General features: G+C 33.5%; 1 protein-coding gene across 3 annotated transcripts in view; it reads right to left on the reverse strand.

Moving 5' to 3' along the window:
- Nucleotides 1-1,339: 1,339 nt before the first annotated feature.
- The window catches only part of Pcnx4 (pecanex 4), a 33,005-nt gene continuing 19,296 nt past the window's right edge, over nt 1,340-15,048 (reverse strand). For all 3 annotated transcript variants that reach the window (XM_058584616.1, XM_046461116.2, XM_046461117.2), the window contains 4 exons: nt 13,962-14,065; nt 9,615-10,654; nt 9,049-9,235; nt 1,340-2,710 (listed from right to left, as the gene is read on the reverse strand). In XM_058584616.1, the coding sequence (XP_058440599.1) occupies nt 2,459-2,710; nt 9,049-9,235; nt 9,615-10,654; nt 13,962-14,065 (1,583 nt within the window). In that variant the 3' untranslated portion in view covers nt 1,340-2,458. The remainder of the gene's footprint in view (nt 2,711-9,048; nt 9,236-9,614; nt 10,655-13,961; nt 14,066-15,048) is intronic.

Raw genomic sequence — 15,048 nt, forward strand, 5'->3', positions numbered from 1 at the left:
TAACTCATTTATTCCTCCTAGCGGCCATAAGGTAGGAGATATTATCTACTTTTATAGATGACAGAGCTGCACAAAGCAAGTAGGTAGAACTTTCCAATGTTACTAAGGTAGTAAGGGCTAAGTTCAGGATTAAACTCAGCTCAAGAAGACTCTACTAGCAACTGATAGAGTGTTCAGGAAGGAAAACAACCCAAATGTTGAGCCAGGCCTCTAAATATCATTCTGCCTTGGCTATTGGATGCAATTCTTCACTGTCTCTTGGTTCTCTAATGACTTTAAGCAGATTCTTTTTTTTTTTTTTTTGGCCTGGCTTTTCTAGTTCTCCATGAAGTGACTGGTATGATTTAATCTAGGCACTATTACTACTTACAAGTATGCAAGTGGGTTTTAGAGAAAATTCAGTAAGAGCAGTTTTAATATATCGTGGAAATATCAAATATTAGATACATAGGTCCAGTGTAAGAAGAAAGGTTGGGTCATAAATATATATATATATTTGAGTATCATCATTTTGTTGGTAATATTCTAAGTCTTGGGAGTAAATGAAATTGGTGAATACAGAAGAAGAACAGAAAATCTAGAACCAATTGTTGAAAAATTCCAAAATTTAGAGTTCTGGTGGAAGAGGTAATTGAGAGGAATAGTCAGGAAGATGGGAGGAAAATAAATGTTTCACAAAAGCCCAGAAGAAAACACAAAAGGTGATTCAGGAATGAGTGTTCAAATATACCAGATGCTACTCAGAGGATAGGTGAGATGAGACAAAGTGGCCTGCTGATTTGAAAATATGTAGGTAAATAATGACCTCAATAATAACTTTTTAAACTTTGGGTGAGTAGTAGAGATAGACTCCAGACTGGAGCAGATAGAAAAATGAATGAGGAAACTTCAGCCATGAATGAGGAGAAGCAAAGTCAAGGGAAGACATGGCTTGGCATCACTATAATAATAAAAATCTTTAAACAAATTAAAGTTCCTATTATGGGAGGTGGTCAAATAAATAAACAGAATGTCATGCAGCATTAAAACTGATCATCATAATTAATTTTTTTTTTATTTTTTTTTATTTTAATATTTTATTATTTTTTTTTTATTTCTCGGCGGACACAACATCTTTGTTTGTATGTGGTGCTGAGAATCGAACCCGGGCCGCACGCATGCCAGGCGAGCGCGCTACCGCTTGAGCCACATCCCCAGCCCCATAATTAATTTTTAATGACAAGAAATTTTTCTAAAAAAATAATATATAAAATTGTACAGCTAGTAAATCTCAATTATGTAAATCATAAACCCGAACTTGAACTCAGGTGTAATACAAAACCGCAAATCTAACTGAAAGTTAGTTCAAAAGTTATCCTTTAATGTTAAGAGTAAACTGGTCTACACAGTAAATAAATGGACTGATAATAACAACAATAATAAAAAAAACAGGTACATTTAAAATAATTTTAATTATTTCTAAGAAGAATACATCACTACATTACCAATCTAGCAGGCTCCTATAGATCTAGTTGGAAATTAAATAAGTAGAGGAAATTCATTGTCTCAACTGATGCAGATTTCATTGTTCATCCCTTTTATAAGTATTTGTAAAATGTTCCTAAGTAGCAAGAGGATAAAAATAAAATTCCGATCACATTATGAAAAAATTATCTCCATCTTCTAACTTTAGTTAATATACCTTAAGACATTAATAATTGGTAGTCCTTTTGGGGAGGTCTTTTTTTTTTTTGAATCAAGAAATTCATTTGAAAATAAATGCATAAGGAATCAGATCAATGAGCAGGCACACTCAGATTACCCTCAAATTGCTCTTCCTGTACATTCACACAATGCATGGGATGAGCACTATTTCTTTCACATATGTTAAAAAAAGATATTTGGAAAAGAGGGAGAAGATTTTATTGGAAAGATTTTATTAAAAGTTGTTAAGATTTCTGAGTTGAGGTACATGACATAAATACATCAGTATGAAATCATGAAATGTTAAAACAGTACAACATTTAAAAAGACTATAAAAATTATATTTTAAATAAATATATGTATACATTAACCCTTAAATGGATTTAAAAACACTGGTATGTATATTTTTTATGTATGTAAAAATTACATAACTGTTGACTTTTTTAAAGGCCAGTCACCTATCAAACACTTAAGAAAGCAACACAAATTTAATTTCTAATTATATAAAAATGTTTTATTGTATTTATCAAAGCCTACCATAATCCATAGGGCACAAATATTGGCCAATTTCTAACTTTATGTTAGACATAAAGATGCTGTTATTAATGTTTTTCTAAACCGTTAGATGATTAAGGGAATTCATTCTATGAAGCTTAACTTTTTAAAGGCATCCTTGGGGCAGGAAAAAGTCCACTAAAGTTACAAGAAGTTTACATTGTTACTTTTCTAGTAAAACATCCGTTGATGATATTACATTTATAAGTCAAAATGGGCTCTAATACAAACGTATACAGAGAGGTTTTGAAGAATAAATTGGATATCCCAGAGGAGGATCAGCCGCTTGAACTGTAAGGTTTCTTAGGAGTAGAGGATGTGCTTGTATACTATAACGCTCCTCATCATCGTTTGTGGCATAAAGCAATTCCCATGAAAGATTGGCCCACTGACCTCTAACAGCTTCTGCATTTAACTTCCCAACTTGTATCAACAATTCTTGAAGGGTCAGTACTCTCCCAGTATAAACTCCCTTTAAAATATAAAAGGGGAGGGAAAAGTGAAAAAGAAAAGAAAAAGGGATTACATCAGGACTTTTATATTTTACTTAAAAATTAGAGAAAATCTTGTTGCAGTTAGACAAACTTTCTCCCAAGATTAAAAACAAACGGGTGTTTTAAAATGTACACACACAATTTGTTTATATTTAGAGTTAAGAATCACCTGTATTTTCTTTCTTAGCTCTTTAAGTAAGTATGAGAAGAAAATTTTCCTGATAGCTATTTCATTTAATCTCCAGAACAGCAAAATTTCAGCTACTTTTCTTTTCTTTTCTGGTTTCAGGCCACATAACTTCAATAATACATACATCATATATACTCATCAGTGGGTAATAATGCAATAGGCTCCACATTAGAAACAGCTTCATTGAGATATAATTTATATTCTATATGATTTACTCATTTAACAATTATAATTCAATGGTTTTTAGTATGTTCACATATATGTGCAACAATCACCAGTTAACTTTAGAACAAAATGGAGTCCCATATTGTTTAGCTCTTACTTTCTTGTCTCTTCATACCCCCTTGCCTTAAGCAATCATAATGTAATGAGTCACTGAAATATGTGACTTTTCATAACTTGCTTTTCACACTTAGCATATTTTTGAGGTTCATGTATGTTGTAGCGTAAATCAGTACTTCATTCCTTTATGGCTGAGTATTGTTTAATTATATGATTGTACCTTTTAGCAACTATAAATAATGCTGCTGTACATCTGTGTACAAGTTCTTAGGTTGATCTGTTTTTGTTTTTCTTAGGTATAAATTTAGGATTGCTAGTTCATACAGTAACTCTGCATAACCATTTGAGAAACTGCCAGTGTATTTTCCAAAGCAACTGTACCATTTTATATTCCAACAGCAATGTATGAAGTTTCCAATTTCTTCACAGTTCCTTGTCATTAGTTGTTATTATCTTTTTGTTTCAGCCATCCTAGTGTATGTGAAGTGAGGTTGTAGTTTTGATTTGCATTTCCCTGATGACTAATGATGTAAATGCTGTAGACCATTTTTCATGTGTTTATTGGCTATGGCCATTTCTTTAGAGAAACGTTGCATAGTAACAAGTCCTTTTCCAGATATGTGTAATTATTTTTCCCATTCTGGGTTATCTTTTCACTTACTTGACGATGTCCATTGAAGCCTTATCTATTTTTATTTCTCATGCTTTCAGTGTCACATCTAAGAATTCATTGTCAAGTTTGAGGTCGTGAAAATTTACTCCTATGTTTTCTCCCAAGATATATATAGTTTTAGCTCTAACACTTAGTTCTTTGATGTATTTTTTTTTTATATGGTGTATAAAGTAAGATCTGGAGTGGGTTGAACAGCACCTTCAAAGAAAATATATTCCAGTCCTAGCCCACAGTACCCATGAATGTGAATTTATTTGCAATGGGTACTTTGCAGATATAATTTAAGGATCTTGGGATGAGAGCATCCTGCATTTAGGTGGGACCTTAAGTCAGTCAATGACTGGTGTCCTTAAAAAGAAGTAGAAGAATTGCCACAAGATGTACGGAAGGAGGCCATGCAAAGATGCAGACAGATGGATGTTATAGTAACACAAGCCAAAGAAAGCTAGGAACCACCAGAAGGAAGAGGTAAGGAAGGATTCTCCTCTAGAGCCTTCAGAGGAAGCATGGCTACTGACACCTTGGTTTCAGACTTCTAGTTCAGAACTGTGAGAGACTAAGTTTGTTTTTCAGTCAGTCTTTGGTAATAATTTGTTCTAGAAGTCCTGGGAAACTAGTATTAACAACCCAATGCCACTCTTTTGAATGTGGCTAATTATCCCAGCACCAAGATGACCACTTTTCCATTGAATGGAACATAAGAATTTTTAAATTTATTTAGATGTTTAATTTCCTTTTCCAACAATGTTTTATAGTTTTCAGGGTATAAATCTTACCCATTAAATTTCTTTCTAAGGTGTACAACCAGAGATATAAAAAATTGTGCTCTATATGTCTAATATGAATTGTAATAGATTCCGCTGTCATATATAACAAATTAAAAAAAAAAAGAAAGTGTAATATCAAATTTGGTATGGATCTAGGGTTAAAATTAGAAAATTAAGATCAAGATTAGGGTTTACCAGTGTTCATAAGAATATACATTTGAAAATATGCATGAAAACATATAAATATACATGATATGACAGAGACTAATAAATTGTAAGTTCTACAAATATATATGTTGTATACATTGGGATGCATGAATGAATCATGTATATGATATATTCTGATATACATGCAAATTTAACATTGAAAAACTCACAACTAACATCATACTTATTGGTTAAAAAAAAAAAAAAAAAGGATGCTTCCCTCCTAAGATCAGAAGACAAGGATGTCCACTGTTGCAGTTTTTTGTTAAACCTTGTATTAAGGGTTCTAGCCAGATGTTATAGACAATCTTTACGTCCCCATCCCCCAAATTCATGTTGAATACTCAAGTTATATTCCTAGTTCAAGTGATTTTATTATGAAAGATTATTGGATTTTGCTAAAATGATTTTTGTGTCTACTGATGATTATGTGGTTTTTGTTTTTTATCCTATGTGTAGTATATTATGTTAATAATTTTCCTTAATATTAAATCAATCTTGCAACCTAGTTAATCATGGTATATAATTCTTTTATAGAATAATGGATTCAGTTTGCTAGTATTTTGTTGGTAATTTCTGCACCCATAGTGATGAGAGATTAGAGATGTGTAGTCTTTTTTCCTTATAATATCTTTGTCTAGTTTTTTAAATCAGGGTAATAGTAGCTTCATAGAATGAGTGGGAAAAATGCTCCCCTCCCTTGTTCTGGAGGCAACTGTGAAGAACTGGTATTAATAATCATTTAAATGTTTGGTAGAATTAGACAATGAAGTCTTTTGGGGCCTTAGCTTCTTTCTGGGATTAGTTTTGATTAATTCAACCTCTTGTTTATTTCCTCCTAATTTTTAGTAGTTTGTATGAATTTTTTCACTTCATCTAAGATATATAATTTAATGGCAATAATAAGTCATAGTCATTTTTAAATCTACTAGGTTAGTACTAATGTCCCCTCTTTTATTTCTTATTCTAGGAATTTCTATCTCTTTTGTTTTCTTGGCCAAAGTAGCTAAAGATTTTTCAGTTTTGCTGATCTTTTTTAAGAATCAGTTGTTAGTTGCACTGAAATGTTTATATGTTTTTCTCTTCTCTATTTCATAACCACTCCTCTAATCTTTTTTTTTTCTTCTGTTTGCTTTTAATTTGCTCTTTTTTTCCCCAATATGTTGTAGGAGGTTGGGTTAATTTGAGATGCTTCTGCTTTTTTCCTGAAGTTCTGGTATGTGTGTCTTCATTTTCATTCATCTCAATGTATTTTCTAATTGCTCTTTGGATTTCTTCTTTGATACAGAGGTGACTTAGGAGTGTGTTAATTTCCAAATATCTGTGCACTTTCTAAATTTCTTTTACTGATTTCTAATTTCATTTTATTGTGGTCAGAAGACATCTTTGGATTATAACAATCCTTTTAAATTTATTGAGCAGTTTTATATCCTAGTGTATGATTTATCCTGGACAATGTTCTACGTGCCCTTGAAAAGAATACATATTCTGTTGTTGGGTGGAGTGCTCTATAGGTCTGTTAGGTATCATTGACTTACAGTATTGTTTAAATCTTCTATTTCTTTATCTAATTCTATTCATGGTTAAAAGTAGGGTATTGAAATCTCTAAATATTATTATTGATGCCTATTTCTCCATTTCTGTCAGATTTTCTTCATGTATTATACTGCTCTGTTGTTAGCTGCATATTATCTTTCTGGCATAATGTTTTTGATAAATTTGGCAAGTGTTCAGCCATTATTTCTTTGGATAATTTCTTTTCCTTCTTTTGGTAAGTTATGTGCATTTTGGTGCAACTTATGATGTTCCACATTTTCTGAAGTTATCTTCCTTTTTAACATTCTTTGGATAGTACAACTATCAACCTAAAATCTTTAAGTTCATTAATTCTTTCTTCTGCCTGTTCATATCTACCAGTGAGCCCCCTCTAGTAAATTTTTCTTTTCCTTTTTGTAAATTTTCTATATCTACTGACATGCTACATTTAATTTATAATTTTTTGTTGAAAACTGAATGGCTCAGATAACACTGTAAAAACTCTGTATGGTTCAAATATGAGATGTCTCCCCAAAACTCGTGTGTGAGATAATGTAAGAAAATTTAGAGGTGAAATGATGGGGTTATGGGAGTATGTTAACATCCTCCACAACAGGAATTAACTGCATGGTAACTGTAGGCAGGGAGGGCGTAGCTGGAGAAGGTGGGTCCCCAGGAGCATGTCTTTGGGATTTATATTTTGTCCTTTTGAGCAGAGTTCTCTCTCTGCTTCCTAGAGCCATGTCCCCAGCTGCTTTCCTCCATTGCATCCTTCCACCATGATATTCTGCCTCACCTCAGGCCCTAAGGAATAGAGTCAGCCATCTGTGGACTGAGACCCATGAAATTGTGAGGCCTGAAATAAACTTTTTTCCTATAACTGTTCTTGTCAGGTCTTTTAGTCACAATGGCGAAAAGTTGACTTGGGTAACTGATACTCCTTACTCCCTACCCCAGAACTTGCTATTTTTATGTACTATTTTGTTTAATGAATGACTACATTACTTTTGTGAGTAAATTCCTTCCCACCCCTTACTAACCCTACCATTTAACATCTCAGATATTGCTCCTCTGGTAGTGTATCCCTGTGAATGCTCACCATTACTTTGGAATGGCAATGGTTTGGGGAGAGCTATCTTCATTAAATAGTTATACCTAGCTGTTAAACTCCACTGATTGCCAGGTAGTTACTCTGTTTGCAACAGCAACCTGGGACATAACTTGCTCCATGGATTGATCCATTAAATTTGGGAAAAATTTTTGGAAAAGTTTTTGATGTCAGTGTCTGACATTTGTTCTGACCCCAGGAGTGTTCTTCTTTACTTCTTTCCCTAGTTTTTTAATCTAGCCAGTTTACAGTTTAGCTTGTATTTCTAATGAATATACCTTGTAATTGTTACAACCTCCATTGCTTTGGAGTGCATATTAGGCTTTAATGTGTTCACACTTGCAAATGAATCAGTTCTTTCAGGATGAATTTCAGAGTTCTAGGCTTTAATGATTTGCTTCTCCCAGAGGGGAAAAAAAATCTGTGGGCGAAGCAGAGTTCTGGACAAGAAGTGGAACAGTAACATGGTTCTGAGTGACACTTCTGCTTAAGGAGATACACACTTGGTGGAGGGGAAACAGGAGCCCCAGTCTTTCCAGTTTGTTTTTTTTTAGTGAAGAACCTCTATCTTATGAGGAGGCAATGATCATCAGGGATCCAAAATTATCGGTGATAACATGACAAAGCTTCCTTTCCACAACTGTAGTTGGCCAGAAAGTAATTCTTACCTCAACTATAAATACATAGAGTCTGACCTCAGCAACAGATAGCTGGAGGAAACAAGATGAGAAATACTGGACTCCTGATTTTCCTGAGAAAACAATCTTCCAAGTGGGAGCAGAGGGGAGAGAGGACCCTGTGTTCTTGGTTGTACCAGTCTAAATAGAGTTTCTGTATTGCTGAGAGGGAAGGCAGTCGTGGTTCAAATACTGGTATCTCACAGTTCTTACTGTTTTAGTATTGTTTTCTGAATTAGTGTTCTTTTATTTGCTTCATGCCCTTAGAATTATTTCTCAGGCTTTAAATGAATTTTTTTTTTTAAAGTTTATTATTCATCAGTTTTACTGGGAAGAGAACTTAAGAGAGTTCCTCACATGCTAAGGCAGGCTTGGAACCCACAATAGGTTCATAATACTGAATCTTTCGTATTGTGCACAATCAATGACATTTTAAATACAGTACAGATATTAAATCTTTAAAAAATCCCTATTTCGAGTATTTCTAAATTCTCACAGGTTAGATTTGCTTCAAATAAAGTATACATATCAGCAAAATAAATAATTTTCCATTTATAAATTAATTTCTCTTCTAGGAGTCAAATCCAAAATGATAATTCTTACTCTTGAACTGGGTATAGGAATCTGATCTATTTTGTCAAATATGCTATACTTGTACTTATACTTGCTATCTCATATGTTCACTGTTATATAATGACTACACATTTTTATTTGTCTCTGAAACAGCTATTCTAAGGTTGGACTACTGTGATCATTAAGTCACGATAAAAAATGTCTTGAAACTATGATTTTTGTGTGCATGTATATATCAAAAGCTAGAATACAATTATTAGTGTGAATATTTCATAACTGATTTAAGAACATTTTTAACCTTACCATATTCGGATCATATCCCAGAGCAAACAAGCATGGCTTTTCTTGTAAAATTGATTCCTTCCATTTTTCATCTGATATTAAACCAATGTACCAGTCACTTTCATATTCATGAAGGCAGCTGGCCAGCTCTTTAAAGTCTTCTATTGAGCCTAAACTTGCTTTATCAACCATTAGTTTCAGAGTATACCTAAAAAGAAGGGAGAATCAAACAGTTTTAGAATATTTTAAAATGAACCATAGAGGAAATGGATTTGTTCAATCAATATTTTTAAGACTTTGAACTGAAATTATCTATATTTCAGACAAAAAATTAAAGGAGAAATGATGCAGTTAAGGTGAAGAAATCCAATAAGTCATTTGAAAACTAGGTCCTTCACATTAAAAAAAGCAAAGGAAGTAGAAATTAAAGTGTACTGTCAATATGATCACAATACATACTAAGCATTTTTTTTTCATTTTTAAGAAATTGGCTTTAAAAACATTAAAAATCAAATAGTCTTCTAGGTGATTACAAACAAAATACCATTTTTCAAACAATGTCACACATTATAATCAAAATGAGTTACCTGAATGCTTTCAAAGTTAGTTGTAACAGTTCTGGTTTTTCTGTGAGCCAATCCAAGGCACCAGACCAGGGTAAAACACCATTGAAAACTCTTAATATATGACCAGGACTAGGAGTCACATTGTCTATTCCAATTAAACCAAAATAACAAGTCATTACTGTATGAACATAAAAGTCTTTTAAAACTTTATCCTTTGCAATTTCTTCCAGTAGAGTTGAGGCCTTTTCTTCTGAATAGAAACATTCCAACTGCCTTAAAACAAATTGGTACCAGTCTTCTGGAAACAATGAACTCAGCTCTTTCATTATGGCTTTAGGCATACAGTTAGACCTCCATTCTTCAGGTAAGCTCAGTAAATGAGAATAGGAACAACTGAAGTCCATAAGAGGGACATATGCCTTGTCTTCTTGTTTTCCTTTGTCAACAGCAGGGTATCCCAACATAACAGCTTTATAAAGACTGTTTTCAGGAACTGTACCTGTAGAATGATCACCAACTCTCTGTGAGTCTACTGATCCTGGAATAGGCAAATTTGTTCCTGGAAAATCTTTCAACTGCTTTTTTCCCTCTTTTCCTTTCTTGATAGTTGGCTCATCATCAAAAATATTATCATCAGACCAGTCTTCAAAAGTTTTGGAATCTAAACTATCTGTGTCTTCTGGGGACTTTGGACGTGGGGAAGTATTTGAAGCTGGCAGGATCACTAGAGGTGTTTCCCTTTTACTTTCACTTTTATGAATATCCTCTTGCAAGGTGGGCCTTTTGGCACAGTACTGAATGAGTATCCACACAAGCACTTTAACAAGGTCACCTTTAAATTCTTTTAAGTTTTCATGGGAATCAATTATGCCAGATAGGACAATCCTGGCATCAGAATATAGTCTCACAGGCAAAACAGTACAGGGGGTCAAGACATTCCCAAAGTGTTCATTAAGGGAACATACTTTTGTGTATTCTTCCTGCTCAAAAGCACTATCAAAAACTTCATCAACTCTCTGGGCTTCAGCAGTATGACAGGATGTTTCTTGTAATTCTAACCCCTAAGAGGAAATATAAAATACTTGAGTTTATGATCATTTATTACATAGAGAATAGCAACTAGTTTTGTAAATGCCTGTATATTCTCATCATAAAAATATGAAAAAAAAACCAAAAAAGTTATTTAACTCAAGACCTATACCTTAATACAAACTGGATAGAGATAGTAAAAACACCATTATTTTAAAATAAATTATAGAACTCCACTAGAAATTAGATAAATAACTTTATTGAATACAAACATAATTTTAAAAGCCTATATATACTGTCTAAGGCAAGTTACACATTAAAAACTTAAATTAGAATGTTTTGTAAGAAAAAAGGTAAAACTAGAATTATAAAGTATAAATAGTAGTTTTAATATATTTTCCACCAAACTTTATGGGAGTAAGAAAATCATTATACTAATATGCCACAATTTATGTAATTGTACTCTTGTTCCAGTTTTTAAAATGACAATAGGATAGTAACAACAGATTTATTTGATTACTGTCTATCCCCTCCAAATACAAGATGAACTCATAGCTTTGTTTTGGATACAACTATATCCCCAGTGCCTAAACCCATTCACAGTGAGTATGCAACAAATAAAGACTTGGTGAATGAAAATTAGGAACATTTTCTTGGGCTGTGGCTGTGGCTCAGTGGTAGAGCACTTGCCTAGCATGTATGAGGCACTAGGTTCGATTCTCAGCACCATAAATAAATAAATAAATAAATGTCCATCAATAACTAAAAAAAAAAATATGTTCTTACGCAAATTTTAAACACATTTTGATTACTTCCTTAGAAGGAATGACTTAAAGAGGACATACCAGGTTGCTGTTTACTATTATCATTAGTAGTAGTGTTAATTTATATTCTCAAAACTACCAGTGCCTTCAGAACCCATTTTCAAATCATGGCTCTACCAGGTGCTGGCACAAAATCAGTACCTACCCTGTTTCTTTTCCTTCTTTTTCAAAGAAAAAGAATCCTAGTACATAGGTTTTTGAAGATTAATTAAGTTTTGTAAATGTGAAAGTATAATATAAGTGTTAGAAGATGGCATAGTCTAAGTCAGACTGATTTAAAAAACAAACAAAAAACAACTGTCACTAAAAAGTATATTTTTAAAGCACAAAGACCAAAAGAAATGATCCATAATATCAGGTAATATTAAATCATAGCATTTTAAAAATAAAACAATCAAAATGTCCTTGATAATTTATATGTTTTGTAATTTCCTTCTTAAAGTTGGACATGTAGATTAGAACACAGGTTCTCAAACGTTAGGTGAGTCAATCACATGGAGCACTCTTAAAAGACTGTGGGGGCTATGTTTGTGGTTCAGTGGTAGAGCGCTTGCCTAGAATGTGTGAGGCACTGGGTTTGATTCTCAGCACTGCATATAGATAAATAATAAAATAAAGGTTCATCAACAACAGCAACAAAAAAGGACTGTTGGACTCAACCCTGAGTTTCTGATTTCGTAGGTTCAGAGTAGGGTTCAAGAATTTCCATTTCTAATGCTACTAGTTTGGGGACTACAATTGAGAACCATGGGTCTGAAGGGACAGCTTTTTGCTCACCAGAAATTTTACCTAATCTATGCTAAGACAAAAAAGTTCACTAATTTTTGGGCTGGGATTGTGGCTTAGTGGAAGAGCACTTTCCTCGCACGTGTGAAGCAACTGTGTTGTATCCTCAGCACCAAATAAAAACAAATAAATAAAATAAAGGTATTGTGTCCATCTACAACTAAAAGAAAAAAAATATATTTTTTAAAAAATTTACTCATTCTCTATTCATTTAACAAACATTTATTAAAGCCTGTTCTGTGCCAGGCACTGTTCCAGGGGCTTAGGATATATTCCTGAGTAAAAGTAAGAGATCCTTGACCTGTAACATTCACATTTGAGAGTAAGGGCAATCAACAATAAAACTAATAAGTAAATGTATCAGCTTTTTAGAGAGTATAAGTACTAGGAAAATAAAGAAAAAGTAAAGCAAGCCAAGGGTTGGGGTTGCTGGCATAGGAGTGGGAATATAATTTAAATATGAAGGTTGCTGGGTGCAGTGGCACATGCCTGTAATCCCAGCAGCTTAGGAGGCTGAGGCAGGAGGATCCCAAGTTCAAAGCCAGCCTTAGCAAAAGCGAGGTGGTAAGCAAGTGAGTGAGACCCTGTCTCTAAATAAAATACAAAATATGGCTGGGGATGTGGCTCAGTGGTTAAGTGCCCCTGAGTTCAATCCCCAGTACTCAAAAAAAAAAAAAAAGAAAGAAAAAAGAAAAAGTCTGTAAGAGATTAAGATGACATTTGAGAATAGACATGGAGGTAGTGAGGGAGTTAGCTATGTAATTATTTGGAGGAAGAGACTTCTAGGCAGAAGGAAGAGCCAGTGCACTGGAGTAAAGTGAGAGAATTAAAGTAGTAGATAATGACAAACAGGGACTAGGGAACCTATTTGGGGCCATGGCTTTTATTTTGAATGGAAGAAGAGATCTACTGAGGGCTTTGAGTGGAGAAGTGACATAATCTGATTTAGGTTTAAAGATCCTTTTGGCTGACTAACTGTAGGACGCATACACAGAAGCAAGGAGAGCAATTAAGAGGCTATTGTAATCATCTGGGAAGGGATGAAGGCAGCCAGAAGTGTTGTGAAAAGTTTAAAGGTGGAGCAAACAGAACTTTAGAGTGAATGTGGGGTATGGAAGTGGAAAACATGACTCCATTACTTTTGGCTTGAGTAACTAGAAGGGTAAAGTTGTTACAAATGACTGCTAGGCTCTGGGACACTCTGATGTGCAGATGTCAAGGAAAAAAAGAAAGAACCATTAGAGGAGATTAACTGGGACTAACTTATGAAATAAGAGTTAGAATGAAAAAAAATGAAATTGGAGATATGATAATAAGCAAATCTAATATAGTATTTTGTTCTTAAAGGAAAGAGTGAAGAAGGCTATAGCAGGTAGACACAAGTCAGAAGATGGTTTTTATTAAGCTGAGAATGTTTATATCATATATGACTTAAAATTATTACTGAATCACATTTTTGAGATGTTCAGTTAGATACAGATAAAAAAAGGTCAGGAAGAAAAGGAAGCAAGTATATTTTGTTTTCATGTTCTATTCTAAAATCAACACCAGGTAGCTATCATTATGTGCTTATTGAAAGTTGTCTAAAAAAATCACTAGGTGTTTTCACTGGTAATTAAAAGGACATTCTTCTTTCAATTTGAGTCACTGTTTGATGTGTGAACAACAGGTAAAATTTTACACATGTACTATAAAAACTATTAGAGAAGTTTCAACAATGCACATTGACCTTAATGTTAATACAGCAGTAAGTATAGCCACGTTCTAGAATCATTATCCATATTAAACGATCCTGGAAACGGCCCAAATAATGAGACCCAGGTAAGAGGAGACCTAAAACAAATTAGAAAAAAAAAAAAAAAAAAGAAAAGAAATTTTCAAGTTTGTTTCATTTTGCCATATGAATCTTCAAAATTAATAACACACCTAGAATTGATTCAAAATTCCTACCTTCTCATTAGGTCAAGAAAAATAACTATTCACTGTTTATCAGGAGTCACTGAGCTGAGCTCTTTGCAAATAGTTGGAAGAGACAATGTACACATGGTAATATATAAAAATTAAAGGATATATTTTTCAGAAAAACAACAGATTAGAAACTATTGTACAAATATATAAAAGTCAATTTCACGTTGCTTTAAAAGATTTTGGACAATTTTGTTTATATGCATAAAATATGTAACAATGTTTATGATTTTATTTATATAAAAGTCACATCAATTTACAACATACAGATATTTTTATTTTTGTTTTGTTTGCCATACTGGGAATTGAACCCAAGGTCTCACACATGCTAGGCAAGTGTTCTACCACTGAGCTACATACCCAGCCTAAAAATATTTTTAAAACTTAATTTTTCTTTCAACATCGTATCTCTGAGATTTTCTCAGGTTAAATGCAAACAGCTCCCAGATTAATTCACTATAACTGCTATTAAGAGTTCAGCATATGAGCTGGGCATGGTGGTACACACCTGTAATCCCAGCAGCTTGGAAGGCTGAGGCAGAAAGAGCACAAGTTCAGAGCCAGCCTCAGCAAAAGTCAGGTGCTAAGCAACTCAGTGAGACTCTGTCTCTAAATAAAATACAAAATAGGGCTGGGGATGTGTTCATTGGTTGGGTCCTGGTACCAAAAAAAAAAAAAGCTCAGCATATGAATATAATTGAATTTGAGTAATCTTTTGCTTGTTGATTAACATTTCAGGTGTCTATAATTTTTTACAAGTAATGCCATGGAAATAATCTTTGTGCAAGTACTTGTACAACATATTGTACAGGACTGACTGCTATTCTTTGAAGGTCTGCTTACAGCTTGGG

This window comes from Marmota monax, unplaced genomic scaffold (assembly GCF_021218885.2).
Source record: "Marmota monax isolate L192 unplaced genomic scaffold, Marmota_monax_Labrador192_F-V1.1 WCK01_AAM20220418_F8-fsc00001, whole genome shotgun sequence".
NCBI lineage: Eukaryota > Metazoa > Chordata > Mammalia > Rodentia > Sciuridae > Marmota > Marmota monax.